The 26422-nt window shown below is 56.7% G+C and overlaps 1 protein-coding gene and 1 non-coding gene across 3 annotated transcripts; one reads left to right on the plus strand and one right to left on the minus strand.

Moving 5' to 3' along the window:
• Window positions 1-1007: 1007 nt before the first annotated feature.
• On the minus strand, window positions 1008-26180 carry PDZD4 (PDZ domain containing 4). Of its 2 annotated transcripts, none has more exons than XM_063083597.1 (8): window positions 26110-26180; window positions 6797-7032; window positions 5583-5673; window positions 5055-5153; window positions 4234-4296; window positions 3671-3772; window positions 3247-3357; window positions 1008-3098 (listed from the first exon to the last, which is right to left on the minus strand). In XM_063083597.1, exons 1-8 carry the CDS (start codon window positions 26167-26169, stop codon window positions 1551-1553), a joined length of 2310 nt encoding a protein of 769 aa, XP_062939667.1. In that variant the 5' UTR covers window positions 26170-26180; the 3' UTR covers window positions 1008-1550. The 2 variants fall into 2 exon arrangements, with proteins under 2 accessions (XP_062939667.1, XP_062939668.1); XM_063083598.1 differs by lacking the exon at window positions 26110-26180 and adding an exon at window positions 21036-21080.
• TRNAI-GAU (transfer RNA isoleucine (anticodon GAU)) lies at window positions 13336-13409 on the plus strand. Its single transcript has one exon. It is a non-coding gene; the product is annotated as a tRNA-Ile (tRNA).
• Window positions 26181-26422: the final 242 nt, after the last annotated feature.

Below are 26422 nucleotides of genomic sequence, written 5' to 3' on the forward strand. Positions count from 1 at the left end.
CTCTGCTAGGACTCTTCCTGGGCAAGAGGGGAGGGTTAGCTCCCGGCCAATCTTGGCCCACATCCCATGAGCACTGGAGGGCACCCTACCAGAGGAAGAATGGGGTATCGGAGAATGGGTTCCACCCCTTCTCTGACACTAGTGCCAGCCTCATTCACGTGCCAGTGGAACCCAGCCTTCTGCCATTCTCCTACAATGACTCAGGAGACTCTGATGTATCTCCTTCCAGAATACCACGCAATTTCCCACAGGAGGCCAGTGACTTCAGAGGACCTCTCTGTCCCTCAGCTCCAACGGTGACAGCTGTAGCATGTCTTTCAGTTGACCATAGCCCAGTCCCCCGCCTTCTCTCACCCAAAACTGGCATCTCTTCCCCCAGCACAAACAGCTCGATGAGAACAAGTACGGGCAGGCCGCGATTTCAACAGAGTAAAAGGCAGCTCGCTTTATTCTCGAGACGCAGGGGGCAGGGCGGGGCAGCCTGTCTGCCTCCAGTCTGGGGCTCTCCAAGCCTGAGGGGCTCCCCACAGGCAGCCCAGTCCACACTCACAAAACCCAAGGAGGTTGGAGCATCTCCCTCCCAGCCAGCCCACTCGCCCCACTCGGGCCAGGCCGTGGGAATCATCCAGGCTTCCCACTGTGGTCGTGGGGCTCAACGTCTAAGCACCCTCGGGCCACTCAGAAGAGAATCCCCCGCTCCAGATGGCATCGGGCACAGACCCAGGCTCAGTCATTTCTTCTTGGGTGGACACTGCCCCTCAGTCCCTGCAGTCTTCCTCTCCCTTCGTCACTGGAGAAGGAGGTGGCCCCCAGGGGTGAACCTCCAAAGCCACAGCAGAGGCTCCCCCTCCCCACGCCTCAGAGTGGAGGCCACCAGCCAGGACAGCTGCTTCCCATCCATCCTCCCGCCTCCCCTCCCTCCCTCCCCTCCCCTGCCCTCCCCAGCCCTCCCTCTCCTCCTCTCCCACCTCCTTCCCAGCCATAGCTCAGGGGTGGGGGGTTCCACCTTGGTCAGACTGCCTGAAGGAGCTGCCAGCCCCCACGGCAGGTCCACAAAACAAAACAATTATTGGCAAGCACAGAAAGGGAGAAAAACCACAAAATCAGGGTTGCCTTCGTCTACAAGTGGCTGTGGCTCTCAGTGGCAGGAGAGACTGCGCTCTGCCTCTCCGGTGAAGCTGGACGTTTTCTTGTGCTTAGGACAGTCCTTGCCATTCCTCCGCAGCTCCACTTCCACGTCTCCAAGCACACACATCGAGAGACACACAGATGGCTGAAGGGGTGCCCGTTACACGTGTGCTCCCAATGCCAGTCGTCGACACGTCGCTTTCCTTGGGGAGAAGGAAGTAGGTGAGGGAAAAGAAGTGTCCCTTCTCCAGGGCTTCTCTCCGTTAACAAAGTCTGTGCACACACACACGAAGACAGGTAGGTGTGCGCACGAGCACATACACACAGACACACACTAGATCCTAAGGGAGAGGAAGGGCCGGGGCCCCAGGAGGTGCCCTGGGCCTGGGCCTGGGCCTGGGCCATGCTCTGGCCGGGGCGGCTCACACGGTGGTGACCGAGAGCAGAGGGTTGTAGACCCGCTTGCCGTCGGCCGAGCGTGCACCGTGCGCCAGCATCTCCTGGATGGTGATCCAGTTGTCCAGGATCTTCTTGTTCCGCTTCTTCATGGTCTTGCGGTGGCTCAGGGCAATGATGTTGAGCTCGGCCTTGCTGTCGCCACTCTGCTGCTCCCTCAGGCACTCCAGCCGGCTCTGCATCATGAACTCGCGCCGCTTCCGCTGCTCCCGGGCCCGGATCAGGTGCTGCTTGCGCTCCTCCTTGCTCCAGTAGCGGCCCATCTTCATCTCGCTCACCGCGTCGTCATCGGTGGTCATGCCGCTGCGCTCCTCCCGGATCTTCAGCGCCCGGGCCTTCAGCAGCCGATCCCGCACGGGCCGCTTGGCCACATAGCGGGTCCCGTCACTGCGCACCTTCACCTTCCACTCCATGCGGGGCGCTTCGGTGGCCACGGCCGCCATCCCACCCACCCGCGGGCCACCGGCCAAACTCAAGGGGCCGTGGCCCAGCTCCTCCAGGCCTCGCGCCGGGGCCAGCTGCATGCAGCTCTGGTAGTGCTCGCTCTCCTGGCCCTGGCCGCGGTGGCGCCGTGAGAGGTAATGGCTGCCTTCAGGGCCCACTCGCTCCAGCGTCACCCCCATCTTGGGGTTGCGGCGGATGCGCTCCTCTGCGTGCTGTCTCCGGCCCACCTCGGGATCCCGGGAGAGGGATTGGAACTTGGCAGGGCTCCCCTGAGGAGGAGGCACCTTCGAGGGGGTGGTGACAGGGGGGCCAGGAGGGGTCCGGTTCAAGTTGGAGTTGCCAGCAGCAGCCCGCTTCAGGGGGCTCTCCAGCAGGGGCTCCGCAAGCAATGGGGTGCTACGACAGCTCTCCCCTGTGTTGTAGGCGCTGGTGCTGTCCTTGTCCGACTTCTCGGGCAGCTCGGAGATGTCGGACAGCTCATGCTTCTTGGGCTCACTGGCCGCCAGGTCGTACAGGCTCTCCTCCTCCAGCAGCCAGGCCTTCATGCAGCGCTCCCGCAGCTGCTGCATCTTCTGCGCCCGCAGGATGTTGCGGCACTTGAACTCCAGGTGCCGCAGCTCCTCCTCCAGCATGGCCATCTCATGGCCCAGGCTCTCGTTGCGGTTGACGTCCAGGGCATTGTTGCCGCTGGAGGCCCGGGAGAAGAGGAGACCCAGCTGGTTGCCGTTCTCCAGGTGGCACTTAATCTCCAGCAGCTCGCGGTAGCGCTCGTACTCCTCGTCGGTGAGGCCCGGGACGTCGCCCCCTCCCAGCCCCGCCCCCTCAGCCAGCAGCGAGTCCATGCTGAAGTGGAAGTCCCGGCTCTGCAGGGCATCCCCTTGCAGGCCGAACTTGCGCAGGCTCCCGGGGGTGTTGGTGGTGCTCGGGGGCTCGTCCCCCAGCAGGTCGTGTTCAGAGCTCTCTTCATTGCGCGTGCTCTCATCGGTCCGGCCCACTCCACTGTCCAGCTCCTGGCTGTTGCTCAGGCCTTGGCCCCCATCAGGAGCCCCCTTCTCCTCTTCGTTTCCAACCTGGGGCAGAAAGACAAGGGGGATCGAAAGGGGCTGCTGGCTTGGTTCGTTTCCCGGCCAAGGCTGGGAGACTCTACATACCCCTAGCCCCTTCCTCCTCTTCCCTCCCTCTTGCCCTCCCCAGCTGCCACCCTTCCTCCTTCCTCACCTGTTGGGCAGGGGGCGATTTCAGCTTCTGAGCATGCAGGTCCCCCTCATTCTCAGAGGCAAAGGCATCCAGGAAGTCATCCCGGTCACTGTCCTTCCACTGCTTCGCCAGCTGGAGAGACAAGCCCATGCTGTTCCCACCACTTCAAGGACCTGCTCAGACATTCCTCCAGTCCCTCTAGGCCTGACAACCAGCCTCCTGGTGTCGGTGAAGTTGAATAACACAAGAAAGGGGGTGGTCCCAGCCCACTCAGCCACCAGAGGCTGGAAGGAGAAAGGGGTCCTGGGATACCCCTGCCCGCCTGCCCTGCATCAACTCCAGGTTGTTGGCATGTCTGTGCCATTGTCACGGATCAGCAGCTTTCAAGAGAGAGAGAGAGAGCCTGATGTCAGGGGCCCCAGGTCACCCTGCCGAGCACACAAACCTGGCTCTCAGGCCGGGCCACCAGCAGGGAGATGTTGGTGTTCTCCTCCTGGCTCAGGATGGCCACCGCCTCTTCCCGGTTCTGGACGTCCACACCATTAATCTGCAGCAGACCAGGGGACAATCACTAAGGATGCTAGGGCTGGCCCAGGCAGGCTCTGGGTGGGCCACAGAGAGCCCAAGCACGCTGGGCTGGGGCAGGCTCTTGAGCTCTGGTAGGATGTGAGTAAACGTAAAATGCCAGGGAGAGGACACTATGACCCATGTTAGAGGACGTGTGGGCTCAGAGGACAGGAGTGGGGAGAGAGAAAGGAGGGTGCTGAGGCAGGAGAGGTGCCAGAGCAGTGAGGGCCCTGGGTGCCAGCCGATCCCACCTGCACCAGGGAGCCACTCGAGCCGGCTGAGCAGGAGAAAGAAGAGACTTCACCCAGGTTTGGGGCCAGCAGGCCACCTGGCAGCAAGCGAGGCTCTTAGTGGGCCCCAGCGAGGGATCAGCTGAGGGTGGGGCTGGGGCTGCGGGCACAGTGGGCGGCAGTCAGTCCTGCTGGCTCTGCCAGTGCTCACCTGGACGATGCGGTCTCCCTCGCGGATCCGGCCGTCTTTGGCTGCAATGCTGTTGGGATTTACCTGCAGGACACACACATTTTGGGGACTTGATGCCTAGGGTACCCTTTCAGTAGGAAGGGGCAGCCTCACCTCAGGGACCCCCAAAGCAAACTGAAACTCTCTCTGGCTCTCACTCCAGCTCAGAGCAGCGGCTTCTGAGCCCCGAAAAGTAGGGGCCGAAGGCAGTGGTCCCTGGACTACCTGCCTCTCCCCAGGGAGAGCACATGCCAACTTGCCGACCAGAGCTCCCCAGCCCCTGCCCACCACCCTGTGCCCTGCCCCTGCCACACCTATGCTCTTTTGCACAGAAACCTGTTCTTTTTTGTCAGGGATTGGGCAAAAGCAGGAAGCTGGATGCTTCCCCCTACTGAAAAAGATCAGCCCTAGGACCTGATGGGCTGAAGGATACTGCTAGCATGGAGGACAGCTGGGGAGCCATTCGCCCTCCCGTGAGTACACAGACATCTGCCCAAGTCAGGGAGGGGAGAAGGGGACCCCCTGTTGAGTCTAGGGGGGCTAGCTGCAGGATGCAGGAGAGAACAAAAAGCCTGTCTGCTGTCCCACCCCAGGCTCAGGTCTCCTTCTGTACAACTGCCTCGCTGGACACAATGGAGCCATCGGCTGTCCTGGCCTTGCCACCCAGCACCCAGCAGCTTATTTGTGATGCCCTATCCCTGGCAGCTGGCAGGGACCTTATGGGCAGCCTCCGAGCCCTGGGAGGGCTGTGTGGTGAGGACGGAGTGGGGGCACCTCCCTGGCCTCAGCGTCTGCCTCCATACCTCGCCAACATAGATGCCCAGGTCCTCCTCGTCGTCCGTGCGGTAGCAAACCATCAGGCCCAGCTTGTCTTGGTGGCTGCTTTTATACAGCTCCACCTCCTGCCACAGGGGAAGCACGTGAGCGAGGAGGCGTGCTGATGGGGGCAGCTTCAGCCCAGCCCCCCGCACTGCACCGGCAGCAGCTCACCTTCCCCTCCACACCTGAGCTGAGTTTCCAGCCCCCGGCTCGGAGGGTTTCTCTTACCATCCCAGATGGCGCATGTGTTCAATGGTCTCCCCTACCAGGAAATGCCCAAGACACACACAAGACACACAGGACACAGACATGCGTGGGACATGGACTCACCAACATGGACGGGATGCACAACCTCACCCGCGCCCTCCCTGCCAGCCAGATGTGTGCCGGGAAGGGCCACGAGGCCCAGCCGCCTGGGGGCAGCAGGAGCCAGGCCTGAACAGGGCCGCAGACAGCGTCCTGGGCCAGCTCCCGGGGCTGGCTGCGGGCTGTGGCCTGGCCGCCCGGCTCACCTCATACTCCAGTTCATCCATACGGTCTGCCTCCTGCGGGCCGCCCTCCATGAACTCCGCTGGGTCATAATACTCATGGCTGATGGGGGGGCTGCCCAGGAGAAGGTGGGGGTCAGGCCAGCCGTCTGCTACTCTCATGCCCTAGCCCCAGCTCCTGAGCTGGCTGGCCCCACTCCGCTCAGCATGGAGCCCCGCTCCGGGTGCGCTCTAGAGGGTAGGTGGCCTGCTGCCTCCTCTAGAGTCCCTCCTGCACAACATGCATCCATGCAAAGACCAGGAACGCTTCTTGAATGGGAGTGTGCAGGGGTCCACACTGAGGCCCCAGGCGTGCCTAGCTCTCCTGCCCCATCCCCCAGGCTAGACTCCTACAGTCACGCCAGCCAGCAGGGACCGACTTCTCCAAAGCTCCAGGTGCCCACCCACCCGCCCGGTGCTGGCCCCACTCATGCAACGTCCCCAGGAGTTATCCAGGCCCTGGAAGACTTCTGCAGAGCAGAGGGAAATCCACTCTACCTCCAGGGGCTGCCCTCCTTGCCCCACAACTAAGACTGGCTGCTCATGGCCCTGCGGCCTACCTCCATGCAGAGGAGGGGGATCCCAGGACCTCCTCCCTGCAGCCTGGCTAAGAGTAGCAGAATGAGTCAGTGCTCATGATCATGAGCCGCCAGGCCTGGATGGAAGGCCCTTCTTCTGAGCAGGCCAAAGAAAGAAGCCAAAAAGATGGAGGAAAGTCAGAGCACGCAGAGGGATGGGACAGGCAAAGAGTGCAAGAAGATTCAAGGAGTGATGCTTGTGAGGCAGGAGACGGTGAGGTGGCACAGGAGGGTGGGGAGGGGTGGGGGACCTCGACCATGGCCAGCTGGGCCTTGAGAGAAGCTGCATTTCCAGCAGCAAAGTCCCAGGACAGGACAGTGTTCCCTCGGTCCTGGGGTAGACACAATGGGGGGCCTGCGTGCAAGCCTCCCTTTGGCCCCCTTCACCTCTGGTGCCCAGCTTAAGGCTAGACGCCTGGAGGTTTCTGAGCCCTCAGGTGCCATGGTCAGCTCTGGAGGCCAAGGAGAGGCCGGCTGGTTCAGGGTTTCCCTGCCACGCCCACAGCTGCACCGATGCAGACTCTGGATGGCGTGGAGATGGCTGCCCCAGGTGGCATGCCCTCTCTGGAGGCAGGGCCCGGGGCCCTCCTGAGGACGACTCACAGCTCAGAGAGGACGTACGGCTCCAGGATGACCATGGGTGGGGTGGGTGGGCGCAGCTTGCCCAGCGCCATGATATGCTCGAAGGTGATGTCGGTCTGAGTGCCACTGTCCACCAGCTGCAGGTCGTGGCAGGAGCTGTCCCCCCGGAGGCGGGGGCTGCGTCTCAGCACCTGGATCACCAGGGGCTCCTTGGAGGAGCGCAGGGCCTCCAGGGTTTGCTCCTGAGACAGCTTGGAGAGCTCCTTTCCGTTCACCTGCAGCGGAGACACGCCTCTGTGAGAACCCTCACGGGCCAGCTCCTCCCCTCTGGAGGAGAAGACAGAGGCCCTGGACAGCAAGCCCCTCAGCCGCCAACCAGCACCCCCAATTCACTCAACCAAGGAATCCGCTCTCCATCCACAGCCCCAGCTCTCCTTGGTGCCCTCCTTCCCAGGCAAACCCCACTTCTCAGTCTCCACTCCATGGAGTGCTGTCTGGGGGTCGCTGGGCCACACCAAGGGCCAAGGAGGCAGGGTGTCTGCACACTGCGGTGTCTGCACACTGCATCTGGAGGCTCTGCCCCTGCCCTAGAACATCCTTCAGTCCCTCCTTCAGCAGGAGCCGTCCATCCACAACTCTTCTGTTCTCTCTCCCAGCAGGACCTGCTTCTCCTTCAGGTAGCATTAAGGCCAGAGCTAGCATCTAGAAAGTTCCAGAGAGCCCCTTGCCAATGACTGAGCCATACCAGCCAACCCTCAGTGAGCATCTGTGTTGTGCTCATCCAGCATCAAGGCAGCAAGATGACCTTGACTTCTCTCCCGAGGTCTGTCAACAAATGTCTACTCACTGGGGAGCGTCAGGGTTGGGTGGGGATGCATAATGACATGGTCTGTGTCCTCATGGAGGCGACACACAAGAAATCTCCTAGAATGGCAAGGTGGCCTAAGACAGGTGCCAAGGAAGTGGCCATTATAAAGCCACCATCATTTCTTGGACACCTGGTATGCGCCAGGTCCCAGGTAGGGTGCCTGATGTGGGTTGCCACCGAATCCTGAGCCCACAGCAATCTTGAGGGAGAATGCCATTATTGTCTCCATTTTGCAGATGAGGAAACTGAGGCTCAGCAAGACGAAGGGACTGAATCAAGGTCATGAGCCAGGACAGACTACAGCGGTCAGAATGGGAGATGGAGGAGGAGGAGGTCATCGCAGGCCAGGGCCCAAGGAAGAAGCAGGACTTGAACAGCTTTGAGGAAGAGCAGAATGGTACCGGGAGGAGGACAGGGGCTAAGGAAGCAAGCACGTTACTGCTACTGGGTGGCCCAGCTGGGTGGAGCAAGGGGGGCCCTCAAGGCACCTGCAGGTAGAAGGCCGGCCCCAGCCCAGCCACCAGTTTCTGCAGCACCCAGCCCACACCGGGCTCTGGGACGGGATGCTATGTATGACCTTGAGTTCCTCCTTGGTGGGGGGAGGCAAATGGAGACAGGACCACCACCATCAGAATTCAGGCACGTGTCACGGGGCCAGTGAGGAGGAATCGGAAGGTCCCTCCTGGAGGAGGCAGCACTCATGGGGACTGGCATGGACTCCCCATCACTTTCTAATTATTTTACTACACGTTACTGTTATCTGTACTCTTGGGGTTATTTACATCTTTTGTGTCTGGAAGGTGGAAATACTTCATGACAGCGTGTGGCCACACATCTGCCCCTAACTGTATGTTTGGTGATGCTTTGAAATCGCCTGCTGTGGGAGTATTTACACCACGGAAATCGGCAAATGCTCCGAATCAGGGCCTTGTGTTTGGGAACGTTCAGCAGCTCACTGCTGCTCTAGCCGGGACGCAAGCACGGAAGCAGAAGGGCTTGGAGCTGTCTTCAGGATTCCTGTGGGAGAGGCGTCTCCCCGAAACAAGCAGGGCAGCAAGCATGCTGTGGGACACTCAGGTGACACTGGCAACCGCAGGAATGTCTTTCTCCCTGGAATCGTTACCCAGCAGCAGTGTTGCTATGGAAACCAGGCCCAGGCACTGAGAGGAGCGTGCAGGGCAGGCTGTTGGGGGCTGGAATGTCAGAGGGGGGATGGGCGCTCACACAGCCTCAGCACCTCAGATCAGGGGCCATCAGAAAGATTGCCTGTGACAGCCCAGCAGGGGGACCTCTTCTGCAGCCGAGCACCATGGGCTCCTTCAGCCTCCTCTCTCTCGTCATCAGGTCATGGAGGGCCTCAAGAACTAATGGGGGGGGGGGGGGGGCGGGCAGAGACAAGCTGTGACCAGGAGGAAGTGAGCCCCCTCTGGGGGGCTGCAACAAGACAGAAAAATGTGGGCGATGAAAGAAGCACAGAGCCAGGCACATGGTAAGCAGCCGCACAGGGCCCTCCGTCCGATGGCAGCAGCTCTTCACTCCTGCCCGGAGACCTGCCCGGTCCCACCCCCAACTGTCACAAGGAGGCAAACTGGTAAAGCCACCACTGAAATGTCCCCGACCTTCAGACTGCCTACTAGACCACTCCAGTCTCTAAAAGGTGCATCGAATGCAACACGTCCAAACCCAGGCCTGCAGCCCCCCAGAATCCTGCTCCAGCCCCGCATGCATGTGCTTGCACACACGGGGGCTCGCACACCAGATACCAGTGCCCTCTGCACTCACACCTCCCTCCTGACACCGGTCCAAGCCCCACCAAGCACTTCCCAATGGGTCAAGCCCCTAAATGGACAAAGCAAAACTGCCTACCCTGGAGAGGAGAGAACACCACCTGTATGGTGTCGGGATAGAAAAGAGATTTCTTCAGATGAAAATGGGCCAACAATAATGGAAAAGATGTAAAACTTCTGGGCAACAGGAGACCTCGTAAACACAGTAAAAAGATGGGCTAGGAGAAGATCCTTAACAATGCATAGAGCTGACAGCAGATTAACCAGAATATACAAAGAATTCCTACAAAACACCAAGAAAACACAAACAACACAGTAGGACAATGGGCAAAGGATATCTGTCACCAGACATTCAGGGAAAAGGGAGCCCAGACCAACCCAAGAGCACATGGATTGATGCAAGGAGACCGCATGCCCTTCAGGACCCTGGAACTGAGCGAGTTAAAACAGCTCACACTGCGTGACCAAGAGGACCAAGAGGATGTGTGCGACGGTCATCACAGCCAAACGCTGGAAACAGCCCAAAGGCCTGTCAACAGTAGAATGGATTAAAAACCTGGCATACTCGTGCATGCGGTCTTCGGGCACGCACACACACGCTTATTAATAGCATGAATAGTAGAAAACATGCATCAGAATAACAAACACCAAATCCCTGCAGAGAGGGAAGGCGAGGAGGGGGCAGGGATGGGTGCACACGGGTGGCTTCAAATCTGCCTTCCATACCTTCTTAAAGGAAAATCTCTGAGGCCAACGGGGCCCAAATCCAGGCCAGGCGGCAGCGCGCACAGAATGCTAAAATGATGTCGGTATTTTCCTGGTGCTGGAGCAAGTCTGGGAGGCCTCAGGACACCCAGGCCCGAGTTCCGCCTCTGCTCACTGTGCTGGAAGGATCTTGCAGCCGGGGGAGCCCCTCCTGCCTATAGGAAGGACTGGGGGCACACAGGAGGCAGGTACCACGTGGGGGTGGGAGTGAGGGTGAGGTGTGGGGCTCCGGGGGTATGGACTGGGCAAAGTTCAGGTGTGTGTGGAAGGGGAGTGGGGTCTGGAGTGGGTGGATTGTGTGGGTGGGGGCGGCAGTGAACCCTCTTCTCCTTCCAGAGTCAGCATGTGTCATTCCCCTCCTGTCTCCTCCCTCTCGGTGCCATGCCGATTGCCTCTGTGGCGTGGCTGTCCTCCGTCCCTCTGTCCCTCCCTGTCGGCGCTCTCCCTGCCCCTTTCTCCGGCAGAGCAACCTGTATGCATCTTTCCTTCTTGATCTGGGCTTCCTCAGCAACTGCTTGTCCCTTCCTGCCTGCCTCATGCAGCATCTGAAAGTAAGGGGGGACTGCCAACTGTCCCATTGTAACCTGTCTGTCACCTGAAGGGCTGCAGGGCCCACACTTTGTCCCAGGAGCACTAAAACAAATGAGGAGCTCATCACGTGCACAGTCACAAAGTGAAGAGCCATCCCAAGACCTCAGGGGACAAAAGGCCCACTTGGTGCACCAAATGAAAGACTCATCCACACAAGCAGCAGCTACACCCGCTCTCAGCCAGGCACCCAGGCACGTCCATCCCAGCTAAAGCTCCACACTCGTGCACACACACACGCCCAGTCCCTGCCCGAGCTGTGGCGCCGGCAGGAGCCACCAGCAAAGCCACAGCAAAAAAAAAAAAAAGTATCATGTGCGTGGCACCAATGGAGGCTCGCCAGACTGCACACGCAGGTGCGTTGTAACAGCCCCAGTGATTTGACTTCCATCAGGCTCTGGAAGCTGTCTGCAAGACAAGTCATCCAAAGACTGGCCACATACAGTCACACCACACTAAGCTTTCTGACCTGCGAGGGCCCAAAGGTCAGGGTGCTAAGGATAGCGTGGCGAGGAGCAGCCTGCCAGCACAGCGCCACGAGGGCTCTGCACCCAGCTTCTCAGTGCTCCCGGGCAAGGTCCTCGCCCCAGCCTGGGCCCACGCCAGCTGAGGGTGGCTCTTCTCACCTACCTCAGCTCTGTTCTATATATGTCCCCACACCAGGCCAGGGGCACCTGAGGGCAGAGGCCTGGCTCCTTTTATATCCAGAAGGAATCTGCAGTTGGGATCGTGGCCGGGCAGACAGCTGGCCGGCAGGTCCTCCTGGGGCACATCCAGTGAGGGGAAAGTGGGACTTGCTGCCTGGCTGGTTGTCTGAAAACTCTATTTAAAAACTGTTTCCTTCATCGAGTGCAAACCTACCTCCCTGAGAACAATCCGGAAGAAATACATTTTATTTTCTAACACTTTACACACCTGAAAGCCCACCCGAATGTCCCTTGTCCCCCCTTGTCCTGGTTCCCAGTGACTCTCATCATCTCTAGCTGGCCTTACCCCGAGCTGGGCATGATTCTTCACCTTAGCTAGAAACTGAACTACCTTTTGGCAGCCAACCCTGTTGCTTTCGTAGTGAGCTTGCAGTCAAGCAAAACCCTCGAAGCTTGTTCACGCAGACTGCCCCTCCGCCTTGTAATGGAACAGTGCAGTTTGTACACATCTATGGCATTTCCTTTCAAATAATAAAAGTGCTCAAAGCCCCACACCGAGGAGACGGAGGAGCACAAGGATCAAAACAAATGTCCCTGGCAACCCGCTGCCAGGAAAAAGCAGGCAGCCACCAGGGCACCGCCATCCTGGCCCAGGACTTGCTGGCTCCCCTGAGCCATTCTTCAGCACTTGGGTCTGTTTCCTTCCTGACTTGCTCCCAAGATGGGCCCGAGCGGGCTGGTCCTAGCACTGCAGCTCCAACCCCAACCCCAGTTGAGGTGGAAGCCCTGCCCTGCACAGGGGACTTAAGCCTTAGTGGGGCTCCTCTTCCCGAATGTGACCCAAGTGGCCCTCACACTGTTTGGGGACGGCCTGAGTCCCACTTGCACACCAGGAACACTCACTGCCTGAGTCCCCTGTAAGCCTAGTCTCCATGGGTCCCAAGAGCAGTGGCCACCTCCAGACCCTGTGGACTCCTAGCCAACCACATCACTGTCTGGACACTCTCTCAGTCTGCAGCTCCCCCCAGAGTGTAAAATGGCCAACTTTGGGGAGAGTAATTTGTCAATAACTATAAAGATCCTTGTAAAGGTTCATCATATGCTTTGATCCAATAAATTTGCTCTAAGTAATCTTATCTAAAATAGTAATAATAATGGATAGTACATGAGTTTAATTACAAGGATGTTCACAGCAGCATTATTTTTTTATTGTAGTAAAATACATCTAATGTAAAATTAACCACCTTAAAATGTACAACTCAGTGGCATTTAGCACATTCACAATGCTGTGCAACCATCCCCACTACGTAATTCCAGAACATTTTCATCACCCCAAAAGGGGACCAGGGGACCCTATACCCATAAAGCAGTCACTGCCCATTCCCCCAGCCCCAGCCCCAGCCCCAGCCCCGAGCAACCCGTCTGCGTTCTGTCTCCACGGATTTGCCTATCTGGACATGCCACAGACTTGGAATCATGCAATGTGGGCCTTCTGTGTCCGGCCTCTTTCACTGAGCATGTTCTCAAGGTCTATCCTGTGACAGCATGGCTCAGCACCCTCCACGGTGGAATGCTGTCCCACTGTGCCCACACCATTCTGTGGTACGGACAGACCATTTTGTTTATCCACTCATCAGTTGATAAGACATTCGGGTTGTTTCCATCTTCCGGCTACTGTGAGTAATGCTGCTATGAACACTGCTGTCCAAGTGTTTGTTTTGAATCCCTGTTTTCAGTTCTTGTGGCTGTATACCTCGGAGTGGAGTTGCTAGGCCATATGGTAATCCTATATCTAACTTATTGAGATACCAGCATTATATTTAACACCAAAAACTTAGCAACAGTCTTAACCATAAGTGTCTAACTAATTGAAGTGTACAACTGCCCTCTCACGAGGTCTTCAGAACAAGCCTGCTGGGGGGTGGCCGGTTAGCTCAGTTGGTTAGAGCGTGGTGCTGATAACACCAAGGTCCAGGGTTCGATCCCTGTACTGGCCAGCAGCCAAAAAGAAAAAGAAAAAAAAAAAAAAAAGCCTGTTTCTCAAAGACATAAAGTGGCATGTGAACTATGACAATGACCATATGAAACATATATGTACATACATGGAAAGAGGCTGGGAAAGAACATGTACAATCATCGAGCAAGGGAAACGAAAATCTCAGAGATTTTTTTTCCTGTTTTCCAAACTTTATATAAAAAGGCTACATTGTTTTTTGAAAAAATAAATGTTTACAAACTTCAAATAAGAATAGCATCATCAGAAAATTCTCATAATAAAACAGTAAGCAAAAAGTCCCACTTTGGGCAGACTCGGTGGCTCACTCGGGAGAGTGCGGCGCTGGGAGCGCAGCAGCGCTCCAGCCGCGGGTTCGGACCCTATATGGGGATGGCCGGTGCGCTCACTGGCTGAGCGCGGTGCGGGCAATGCCAAGCCAAGGGTTGTGATCCCCTTACCGGTCACAAAAAAGACAAAAAAAAAAAAAAAAAAAAAAAGTCTCACTTAAATGAGTGTGATCCCAATTTGGGGAGGAGAAATCTCAGCAGGCGTGGGAGGCAGCCTGGCCCTGTGGCAGGGCGGGGCACTGGAGCTTCGTGCTTCTGCAAATGCTCCAGCTCGGGATGCACCGAGGGCTCGTGGGTTTTTTAAACTATTTTTCGTTGACTCATGTTATGAATATTCATTGGTGTGTATGTATCAAATATTACTTTCCTTACAGACTGGAAAGAACTTCATAAAAATGTAAAAATCTTAGCAGTGCTTATCTCTGGGAGATTTTTATTCTTTACAGCATTTTTTTGGCAGGGAGGGAGGTGGGGAGCTGGCCAGCAGGGGAACTGAGGCCTCGACCTTGGTGTTATAAGGCTGTGCTCTAACCATCTGAGCTACCCGGCCAGCCCCTTCTTTATAGAGTTTTCTATAATGAACACTACTTTTATAATCAGAAAGAAAATACATAAAACCAATCTAGCTCACAATATGCTCTGAGTTTTGCTCAGTTTTTCCGAGGCCCCAGGACTCAGTGGCAATCAACCAGTTTGTATTCCTGGTCACCCTAGGCTAGGCTCAGGCACCTTGGGTGCTGGTTCAAGGTACAGCAATGGCGATGAAGTCATATTAGAGGTGGGGCGTGGGAGGGGCCCTGCATATGCAATCCAACTGGGGAAGGGCCTTCACCCCAGGACCTGCCAGCCTGGAAGGGGAACAGGGAACCAAGCACAGCCCCCACCCCCAGAGGAGCCAGCCCCACGCCTTCCCCAGGGAGCACTGGGAAGCTGGTTCTTTCTGGAAGGCTGGAGAAGGGCCTGGCCATAGGGTGGCAGGCCAGTTAGGCTGGGCAGGCCTCAGGCCAGGGGCAGCCCTCTCTGCCCCCCCCCAACTGGTCCCTCTAAGACTTGTAGAAAGGGCTCTGGGGGTGGCCAAGGTGTGGGCCCTGATCTCCCCCAGCTCAGTGTCTGAGCAGAAGAGGATGGGGGCTGGGGACACACTGACTCCCCCCAGATCCCAGCCGATGAGGAGGAGAGGCAGAGCCCCAGGATCCTGGTTGGCCTGCCTTTGGAGGGAGCCCATGCCCTTTCTGCACCCCACAGCCCATGCCAGAATGCCCACGAGAGCCACCATCACCCCCACCAGTGGGGCTGCAGGAGATGAGGTCTGCAGTGACCCTTCCAGTCCCCAGCCAGTTGGGAACCACCTGAACATGGCAGGCCTGCTGTCCTCTCAGAGCAGAAGCTGGTCTGAATACTAGCAGAACAAGGGGTCCAGTCTTGGACACGACAGACATGACCCCATGCTGGGGAGGCTTGTGTAGGGGTAGAACCCAGGTAAGAAACAAGCCAATCAGGTCACTTCGGATTGCGTTCAGGGAGTCAAGTTACTACATGGAAAATGCCAGCAGTGGATAGAGTGGTCAGGGACAGCCTCTCTGGGGAGGTGACACTTAAACTGAGACTGAATGATGACAAGGAGCCAGGCATACTAGGGACTGCAAAGAATATTCCAGGCAGTGGCAGCAGCCAGTGCTAAGCCCAAGGGTGCCTGCTGGAGTACAATGAGCACCCAGAAAAGGCAGGCAACGGCTCTGGCCTCATGAGAGCAGACTGCAGTAGTCCAGGCCACAGAGGATGGGGGCTTGCCCCACGGGTGGCAGTGGCGGTGGCAGGATGTGCTCAGAGTCAGCTTGTGTTCTAGAGGTAGGCTGCCAGGACCTGCTGCTGGGCTGGGGGCAAGCGACAGGAAGGGCTCGAAAATGACACCCAACAAGCACATGAAAAGACACTCAACATCTCTAGTCATCAAGAAAATGCAAATCAAGGCTGGCCTGTGGCTCACTCGGGAGAGGGAGAGTGTGGTGCTGATAACACCAAGGCCATGGGTTCGGATCCCTGTATAGGGAGGGCCGGTTAGCTCACTTGGGACAGCGTGGTGCTGACAACACCAGGTCAAGAGTTAAGATCCCCTTTCTGGTCATGTTTAAAAGAAAAAGGAAGAAAATGCAGATCAAAACCCCAATGAGATACCACACCTCACACCCACCAGGATGGCTGGAATCAACAAAATGAAAATAACCAGTGCTGTGGAAGCTGTGGAGACACTGGAACCTTCACACATTGCTGGCGGCAAAGTACAATGATACAGCCGCGGTGGAGAAGTCTGGCGGCTCATCCCTGCAAAGGTTAGACATAGAGTTTATGCATGTGACACAGCAATCCCCAAAGAACTGAAAACAGGCATTCAAACAAAAATGTGTACACAAATGTTCATAGCAGCACTATTCATAATATCCAAGACTTGGAAGCAACCCAAGTGCTCAGCAACAGATGCGCGGGCAAACATCGATGCATGCACCCATGCAGGGGAGTATGCCCCGGCCATAAGGAGCAGTGAGGTGCCGGTTCATGCTGCGGCGCACGCAGATCTCGGAGAGTCTATCTGCGTGAAGGCAGACGCAGAAGGGCACATAGTGTGTGACTTCACTGACACGAAATGTCCAGAATAGGCGAATGCACAGATGCAGAAGGCAGCTTAGTGGCTGCAGGAGCAGGTGGGAGTGGGGAGCGACTGCTCAGTGGGCACGGTTCCGTTTTGAGGTGAACATGGGACAGAAGGGAGGAAGACTGCGGGGGAGGACTCGGGATGGGGCAGAAACGGGAAATGGGAATGTTTCATTCAATACAAGTTTGAACTCCAGCTTAACGTTCCTAAGACCTGCAGACATCTCCAGTGCGCCACTCCACCTACATCTGTCCCCAACCCAGGCCACCCAACCAGGTGTCATGAGACCATTGTTGTTGAATTCACCTAGGAATTGTTCTCGATTTAAAATCATGAGATGGGGCCGACCCCGTGGCGCACTCGGGAGAGTGCGGCGCTGGGAGCGCGGCGACGCTCCCGCCCCGGGTTCGGATCCTATATAGGAATGGCCAGTGTGCTCACTGGCTGAGTGCCGGTCACGAAAAAGACGAAAAAAGCAAACAAACAAAAAATCATGAGATGGACGAGGTTACGTGCGGAGTGAGTGGAGACAAGAAAAGAGGCCAAGGAGGCCGGGAGCTCGCAGTCAGGAGAGAAGGGAAGTCGCGGATGGGGAGGGCCAAGACGGATGTCACAGGCGGGCGCTGGGGGTAGGACAGCGCTGCGGGGACGGGGTGAGGCAGGCAGGACGGCAGAGGCTCGGCCTGCAGACAGCGGGCCGGGGCTCGAGGTCGTGGGACAGCGCTCCTCCTGGGTTTTCCCGCGGGTGACACCAGAGCGCCGTGGGGACAGGTGCAGCAGAGGAAAAATGCCTAAGACCCAAGAGAGCCAAGGAAAGGACAGGAGCCGAGCCCTTGAGAAGGCGAGGGGACAAGGGACGGGCGAGGGAGAGCGCGGCTCGCAGGCGCGGAACAGGCGGTGGCGGTGGGGTCGCGACGGGATGGGGAGTGGCGGGCCCTGGGGGAGGAGCAGCTGCTCGCGGGCCCCCGGAGAGCCCGCCCCGCCCCCGGGCCGAGCCGCAGCCGCAGCCGCAACCGCAGACAAAGAGCGCGCGGCGGCGGCGGCGGCGGCGGCGGGCGCGGGTCCTGTCCCCGCCGCCCCCGCCCGGGCTGCGCTCCGGTTCCAAGGCCCCTCGCGCACCCCGCGGCCGCGCGCGCAGGAGGGGGAGACCCCCACTCCGCAGTCCCGACCCCCGGTGCGGCCTGGGGAAGGTCTCTCCCACTCTCCTTTGTAACGCGAGGGGTGGGGGCGGAAGCTCCATCATGTCTAGGGGCCCCCAGGACTTCCACGTTCACACTCTCCTCACCCCACTCTGCAGATTAACAACTCGGGCTGGGGAAGAACAGAAAGGGGACGTGGCTCTCTGCCCCGGGGCCCTGAGTTCGACCGACCTGTTGGCTCTCAGCTCTGCCGTTAGCCATATCTAGAGGACACCTTGGAAACACATGTGACTCTAGCTCCCCAGCCCCAGACACGTGTTATAGAGATCCCCAAACGGGCGGAGCATCGAGGAGAAAGGAGAAGCCCAGAGAAGAGCAGCCTGAGCCGGGCGGCAGGCTCTCTGCACGCCTTTTCAATGGCCCAGCAGAAGTCCCCATTCATGTTTCTCCAACTCTAGATTTTGAAAATTGTCCGCGCACAGGCATATTGAAACATCTGCATATTCCCTTCACCCAGATCTCCTCCGAGCGCACACTCCAGCGCGCACCTGCACTGCTGCTTTCTACACAGGCGTTAGCACAGGAGCATTCGGAACAAGATGCCCTGACTCCCGTGTCTGTGAAACCCCAACGCCCTCACCATGGAACTTAGCACGGATACGATTAGTCACCCTCACATCTCCCACTGTGTTTTTGATCCAGAATCCAATCAAGAAGCACCCATATTACGTTTGGTAATGTTTCTAATTTTGTCTCCTTTAATCTAGAACAATCTATCCACTTTTTTTTTACTTTCATCACACTGACCTCTTGGAAGAGTCCAGGATAGTTGCCTTGTAGAAAATCCCAGAGTCTTAGGACCGGCCGTAGCTCACTCGGGAGAGTGCGGTGCTGATAACACCAAGGCCACGGGTTCGGATCCCATATAGGGATGGCCGGTTCGCTCACTGGCTGAGCGTGGTGCTGACAACATCACTCTCCCGAGTGAGCCACAGGCCGGCCCTACCGTTCATCTTTAAAAAAAAAAGAAAGAAAGAAAGAAAGAAAGAAAGAAAGAAAGTCCCAGAGTCTGGATTTGCCTTCAGGTTGAGCTTTTCAACAAGACTGCCACCCAGTGGATGATGTACCCCCCACCCCCATCAGGAGGTACGTGGTTGGGAGGAGGGGGGATCAGGCCGTCCCTCTGTTGGGGATGCTCAGTTTGGTTAAGATGCTGGCTGCCAGATCTCTCCCTTGTAAGGTGCATCTTCTCTTCCTAATTCACAAGTAATTTGGGGTAATAATTGGGGACTTAGTGAATATCCTGTCCCCCAACAATAGTCCATCTAATGGTTTTACAGTCCAGTGATGATCCTTGCCTGAATTAATTTATTGCATTGATGGCTGCAAAATGCCTTAACTAATTTGTTCTAAGAATTCTAGCAGGAACACAGTACCACACTTGCCAGCATCTGACTGGCCCAGCAAATGGCGTGGCTGCTCACTGCCCCCAACTGCGGCTGCTTGGACAAACCATGCCACTCACCCCTAGAACTCTGTGCCCACTTTTTCTGCCCAGCGGCAGAAGAGAGAGAAGCACGGGAGGGCTTCATTTGAAGGCCTCTTCAGTAGTCTGCTGGTGGTGATGGTGGTGGTAGTGGGGTGTGTGTGTGCACGCACACGTCTGGGTGCCCACTTGAGCTGCGCTATGTTGGAAGGGGTGTGGGTGGTGGGAAAGGAGGAACCAGGAAGGACTTTCACACCTAAACGCCAGGCAAGCGTTTCCAAGCATCTCTTCTCCCACCTCACTCCCCCTTTCAGCCCCAAAGCTGCTGAGTAGGTAGTGCTGATTTCAGGGTCTGCTGAAATCTGATCATTCCACCTGGTCCCGGCGTTTCCAGGAGAGCTGGCCTGTCACAGACAGCTCTGTAGTCCTGCCTCAGAAGGACAGGAACAAGGGATGCCCCACACCACACCGTGCACGTGGAAAAGCCAACCAATTCCTGAAGGCATCATCAAGGTCAACCTTTGGGTGCATGTCCACAGCTTCCGGGGCACGCAGACCAGTAACTGGAAACACATCCTCCCACCCACCTCGGGCTAACCGGGTGAATATCCATGCCAAGGGCACGGTCCACATCTAGCAATAATCAAAACGATATTCTCTGGGGAGTGCTTCTCATTGCCAATGCTCCGAGCAGGCATGAGGACCAGGCAGAATGCTCTATGAAAGGGAAGACATCTTATCTTGTCAAGCTCACAGCCTCCCAGCCCCGGGCTTCTCAGTCTCTCCTCCACCCCAGTGAGATCCCAGGGGGCCCAGTGTGGATCTGGGAATGATGCTGGGCACATGCAGTCTGCTCTCCTCATCACAACGACCCTAGGAGGCAAGCGCTCTTTTCACTCCTATTTAAAGGAAACTGAGGCACTGAGGCACTGAGCCACCGAGCCCGTTCAGTCACTTGCCCCTAGTCACACAGCTCTCAGTCTAGGCTGCCTCTACTCTTATCACCAAACCGCGCCACCTTCCCCGGCAGGGACCCCCAAGTAGAAGGAAGGAAAAGGACTCCCACTCACCCCACTAGGCCCCCGCGCTGAGCCGAGTGCTCGCACCCGCCTCCGCCCTGTGGGGTGTGCGTGTGTGAGCGCACGGTTCCTGTTCTCAAAGCTTTAGTGAGGTATAATCACCACGGGTTAAACTGCACACAGTTAGAGCGTACAGCTTGAAAGTTTTCACAGATCGTACACAAACACCTGGGAGACCGTGCCACCTTCCAGAAAATGGCCATGTCTCTCATCCCCCAAAAGCATGCTAGTGCTCCTTCTGCCCGTCCCTGCAACCACCGAGCTGCTTTCTTTCACTTCAGAATTTTATTTCAATGGATCAGACAGTCCTCAGGAACTCCGAAGTAAGGAAGGAAAGGACATTTTAAAATCTTGTGACAATAGTACAAAGCAGAGTGATCCTGTCCAGATGACAGCTGTCAGAATTCAGTGCCTCCTCCCCTCCAATCATCCACTCCACAGCAACTTCCCCAGCGCCTACCGTGTGCTGCTGGGGCGCGGTCACAGCCTTGCAAGAACAGCCCCAGATCCCTGCTCTGGAGGGAGAGGCCATTGGGCCACCCAGCACGGCAGTGGGAAACACCGTCGTGGAGGAAGATGATGTGGAGGGAGGGACACTGCCTACCACCCACCTCTCTCTTCCCCACAATTGCCTATTTGTACGTGGTGGTCTCCCCCTTATAAAAAGACCCCCCCGGGGGAGGGGGCAAGGTGTCTCCCTGCTGGATCGCCAGCACCCAGAAAGGTAGCTGGCACAGCAGGGGCTCAGCAAGCAGGTGCTGAAGGAAAGATCGCCTGGGGGACAACCAGAAGGGCTGGAGAGGTGTCCTTTAGCCTCTCCTGTGGCGGACAGAGGGGAGAAGACAGGAGGTCCTGACTCACTCTCCTCGAGGCCGCGCAGGCATCCGGAGGATGAGTGGAGTGGGCCAGAGGCCAGTGCCACTCACCAGCGAGTTCTTTACTGAGCATCTGCCACGTGCCAGGCACGCGAACAAATGGGCACTGACTGGTCTGAAAGGGAAAAGACAAAGAGACAAGTTCAACAGAGTGCAGGACATGATTAGGTATGCGACGAAGGTGGCAGAGAAGAGGGACACTGGGCAAGCAAGGGTACCAAGAAAGGCTCTGGGAAGGGACCTGTAGCTCGGTGCTAGGTGCAGGCTGCTTCCTGCCTTCCCACCCTTGGTAACCAGGCTGCTTCCTTCTCCTGTCTCAACACACAGTCATCACCCCTTTAGGGGCATCCCAGACCTCCCAAGCCCGACCCCTCCCACCCCACCCCCACTTGCTTGGTTAAGCGTCCTAGGATGTGACTGGGATAACAGAAACGGGGTGGAAGTTCTGACGTGCCACATGAAAGTGCCTGTGATAGACCCGATTAGTAGAATACAGGAACAAAACCACGTGAGCACCTCAATAGCCACAGAAAAAGCATTTGACTAAATCTAACAACCCTTCATGATAAAAACACTCAACAAACTAGGAATAGAGGGGAACTTCCTCAATCTGATAAAAGGCATCTATGAAAAGTCCACAGTTAACATCATACTTCCTGGCAAAAGACTGGAAGCTTTTTCTGTCTTAGACCAGGAACAAGGCAAGGATGCCCCCTCTCGCCTTGTACTGTTCAACCTTGTACTGGAGGTTCTAGCCAGAGCAAATTGGCAAGAAAAAAACATAAAAGGCAACCAGACTGGAAAAAAAGAAGTAAAACTATCTCTATTTGCCAATGATACGGTTGTAATATGTACAAATTCGTGGGGAATCCACTGAAAAACTATTAGAGCTAATAACCGAGTTCAGTAAGGCTGCAGGGTACAGAATCAATGTACAAAAAGCAGTTGTATTTCCACACCGTGGCAATGAGAAAGCCGGAAATGAAATCAGGAAAGCAATTCCATTTACGACAGCACCACGAAGAACAAAATACCCAGGAATAAGTTTCCCAAGAGAAGTGCAAGACATCATTCAAAGAAATTAAAGAATACTTAAATAAATAGACATCCCCTGTTCATTTTCAATACTCCCATGTTCAACACTCTTCAAATTGATCCACAAATTGAATACAGTCTCTATCAAAATGCCAGCTGGCTTCTTTCCAGAAACTGACAAGCTGACCCTAAAATTCATATGAAAACTCAAGAGACTGAGAATAAAACAATCTTGAAAAAGAAGCACAAAGTTAGAGGACTCACACTTGCTGATTTCAAAACTTAATACAAAACTGCAGTAATTGGGCTGGCCGGTTAGGACTTGGGAGAGTGTGGTGCTGATAACACCGAGGTCAAGGATTCAGATCCCCACACTGGCCAGCCACCTCAGTAATGAAAGCGCTGTGGCACCGGCACACGGACAGACACTTCCCCAAACGAGACACACAGATGGGCCATAAGCCTATGAAGAGGTGCTCAATCAACATCACTTAGCCACCAGAAAATGTAAGTCAAAATGACAATGAGATGACCACTTCACACTGACTAGGAGAGCTATAACAAAATACAAAAGGAAAAAGAAAAAGTGTCGGCAAGGACATGGAGACATGGGATCCCTTACGCTTGGCTGGTGGCTTGGCTGGTGGGAACGTGTAAGGCGCAGCCCTGTGGAAACAGCTCACGGGCTCCTCGAAAAACTAAACAGAATTGCAGTATGATCCAGAAATTCCATTTCTGGGTAGATACTTAAAAGAACTGAAAGCAGGGTCACAAAGAGATATTCCTACAACCATGTTCATAGAAGGATTATTCATAATGGCCAAAAGGTGGAAGCAACCCAAATGGCCATCAACTGATAAATGGATAAATATTACGTGGCATAATCATACGATGGAACATTATTTGGCAATAAAAAGAAATTTAGTACTGATACATGCTGCAACAGGGGTGAACCTTGAAAACATTATGATAAATGAAAGAAGGCAGATACAAAAGGTCATATATTGTATGGTTCCATTTGTGTGAAATGTCCAGAAAAAGCAAATCCATACAGACAGAAAGTAGCCAGGGCTAGGAGGTTTTAAGAGAGAAATGGGGAAATGACTGCCAATGAGCATGAGCTGTTTTTCTTTAAGGTGATGAAAATGTTCTGAATTAGATAGTGGTGATGTGAATATACTAAAAACCACTGAATTGTACAAGTTGAAAGGGTAAATTGCATAGTATGTGAATTATATCTCAATAAAGATGTACTTTTTTTTAAGTGCTTGTGAGTCATTGGGAGAAAAGGGTCTGGAACTCAAGGCCAGGACAGAGGTTTGGGAGCTCTTAATCCGCGGGTCACAGACCTCTGTGGGTCTAGGAAGGGGTTCTAGGGAGCCCTGGGACCAGGAAGATATATGGAAAGTGTTGCAGGTGCACATGTGCATTTTTCTGAAAATCAGACCCATGGGCTGCATTGTGTCTCGGTAGGGTCCCTCACCCTGACAAGGTCACTCAGGAAGACACAGGGAGAAGCACACGTTGAAGATGGGGGAGCACCTTTAAGTTTAAATCAGTTTGTTAAGACCGCAACCTTATAACACCAAGGTCACGGTTCACATCCCTGGACTGACCAACTGCCTAAATAAACAAATAAATAAATAAACAAATAAATAAATGAAATAAAATAAAGTTAACCTTTACGTTTAAAGAGTTTGGGAGCCAGGTGAGGGGCCCTAGAAGCTGACTTGCCTTTTGGGACCTTTTCCTCCTTGAAGAGGTTCGGGCCTGCAGCGCCTGGGCATCCATCCCCCAAAAGTGCGGTCATCTCGGAAGTCTAATGGTTTTCACTTGTTAATCCCCTTTTATTTTCCCTTAGTTTTTAAACCTGCATCCCATCTCCAACTGTGCCAAGGAGGAATGAAAAAAGTGAGGGTTTGGGTCTGGCCGGTTAGCTCAGTTGGTTACAGGGCGGTGTTATAACACGAGGTTAAGGGTTCGGATCCCCTTACCGGACAGCCGCAAAAAAAAAAAAAAAGGTTTGTATCCAAACTTCCACAGGATCTTTGAAAGGGAGCAGCGTCCCCTGGGAGCTGATCAATGATGGCCTCAGCCCACCAGGAAAGAGTTCAGAGGCGGCTGACTCTTCCCCAAGGGCAAGTCCCTTCAATAGGGAGAGCTCGGGCTCTCTCGGTTAAGCAGGACTAAGGCGCAGCGCAAGGACCTTCCCACCCACCTCAATCCCTCCTCCCACGCGGAACCTCCTAAAGGAAGCCCCAGCCCTAGCCGCACCTGCGGTGGACTTCCCGGACTGCCAAGGCGAGCCCCAAGGGTTACCGGTGTCGCCTCCCACCTCTGGCTCGTTTCAGGCCCGTAGTGCTGCTCAGGTTGCTCCCCTTTCCCCACGTCCCCCCGAGGTTGGCCTTAATGAAACGCTATGCCAATCCTCCTCCAAGAAAGTCAAGACAGCCCCGTTGGACTCGCGTGCCGTTTGCTGGAACGATTCCAGAAAAGAAAGCGGGAGGGATGGGATCCGTAGTCCCCATCCACCAACCAGCGCAGCCCGCCTCTTGCCCGCAGCCCCAGAATCCAACACTGAGATATTCCACAGGACGCCCTCTCGGCCCCAGCCTGGGTCACTCCAGACCCCTATCCCACTTGGGTAATGGCAATGGCCAGGAAGGGTTTCCAAACACCGGGAACAAGAAACAAGAAGCAGCAGCCGGGACGAGGATGGCAGAGGAAAGAAAGCAGAGGGCAGCGAGAGGGAGACGCGGAGAGCCCCACGCGCCCCGGAGAAGGAACCACGAGCGCTGCTGGGCCGGGGCAAGACTTGCGCCCCACTCCGCCAGCGCCTCGCCTCGCCTCGCCTCCCGCCCACGTGGGCAGTAGGAACTCGGCTCACAGCACGAAAGCTGGGGCCACCCTAGCCCCCTGATTCTTTCGGATTCTTTTCCTCCGCCGATGCCTGCAGGGGTTCCCCCATTCGTCTAGAAGCCCCTCTGTTCTCCTCAGCAAACGCCCCTCCTGCGTGCACTGCTCCCCAGTCCTGACCAATAAACCCAGGAGTTGAGGCCGGAGCAACTAAGCATACCTGTCTGCTCCTGGATCCCGATTCCCTCTGACCTTGACCTCCTTCCACTTAGCCGTAAGGGGTCTCAGTCCGCACCATCCGGGGCATTTCTCTAGACAGTTCCCAGGGTACACACAGAAAGTACACACGCGCGGGGCCGGGGAGCCTCCGCGCACACACAGACGGGGCACAGGAACGCACTCACGGAGTCACGCCACGCACAGGCAAGGAAACCGCGCTCCGGGCCGCAGGGCTGCGCTCCGGGTCCGAGCACGCGGCCCGGCGTCTCCCCAGTCCCCGCGGCTCACCGCCAGGCCCACGCCCCCCAAGGCCGGGCCCGGCAGAGTGCGGGCTGGACTCCGCCGCGCACAGACGAACCTTCCCGCCGATCCCGGCGGCGCCCAGTCACCCGAGGCGCCCAAGACCCAGGAACCCACCGTACGGGCAGGGCTAGGCCCGGGAGACTGGGTGTCGGAGCGCGCACCCAGCTCCCGGCCGAACGCCGACAGCTCCCCGGAGCGCGCCGTCCCCGGGCCGTCCGCGCGCTCCTGCGCCCCTGGCCCGCGGGGACCGGGATTCGGCTGCCCCCCAGACTGCGGGCGCCCGGCTCCCTCCCCCGCCCCGGATCCAGCGGGGAGAGCTCGTACCGGCAACCCAGCCCGTTGCTATGCAACCTCCATCCCGCGCCCGCGCCAGCCACACCGCGCCTCCCGGCTCCAGGGCCCGGGGTGGAAGCGCGGCCCACCCGCGCCGACCCCAACTTCCCACCCCGGCCTGGTCTGCACGCAGGGCTCGGGTCCCCCTCTACTCCGGGCACCCAAGTCATGCGCCCCGAACCCCCACCCCCACCCAACACCCCCATCCGTGGCTAGTTCCCACGGAGCGCCAACACCTAGCAACCCAGGATTGGAGGGTGAGGACGGCTCCCTACCATCCCCTCGTCAAGCCCTCCTGCCCTCCCACGCCTGGCCCGTCCTCCCCCTGGCCCTGCCCACGGTGCCTGCTCCTTCTCGCCCCGCGGCCCAGGCGCCCTACCTGCAGCATCACTTTGTACTGCTCCTCCGGTTTCTGGACCACGCACATATTACATCCCATGGTGCTGGCCGGCGAGGGGAAGAGGAAGGCGGGAACGGGAAAACGCCTTTCACTGGCCCGAGCGCGGGACCTCGGGTCCCGGGCCGGGGCCGCGGGCCATATCCTAGCGCGGGGGGCGGGCCGCCTAGCGGGGGAGGGGGGCACGCCCCCGAGGGGAGGGCAGCTCCACGCCCCTCGGGTTAACTCTTCGCTGGCCGAGGCCAGGCGCGGGCATGCTCCCTCGCACCCGGCCGAGAAAAAAAGGGCAGCGGGG

The sequence above is a fragment of the Cynocephalus volans genome, chromosome X (genome assembly GCF_027409185.1).
Source record: "Cynocephalus volans isolate mCynVol1 chromosome X, mCynVol1.pri, whole genome shotgun sequence".
NCBI lineage: Eukaryota > Metazoa > Chordata > Mammalia > Dermoptera > Cynocephalidae > Cynocephalus > Cynocephalus volans.

Excerpts from the sequence above, each read along its gene's own strand:
- PDZD4 (XM_063083597.1), bottom strand. The coding sequence starts at position 26,169 with ATGGGATGTAATATGTGCGTGGTCCAGAAACCGGAGGAGCAGTACAAA. Across the intron at positions 3,773-4,233 it reads AGGGAGACCGCATCGTCCAG|ATTAATGGTGTGGACGTCCA; the intron begins GTGAGCACTGGC and ends GGTCTGCTGCAG. Across the intron at positions 3,358-3,670 it reads TGGCCCGGCCTGAGAGCCAG|CTGGCGAAGCAGTGGAAGGA; the intron begins GTTTGTGTGCTC and ends TTGTCTCTCCAG.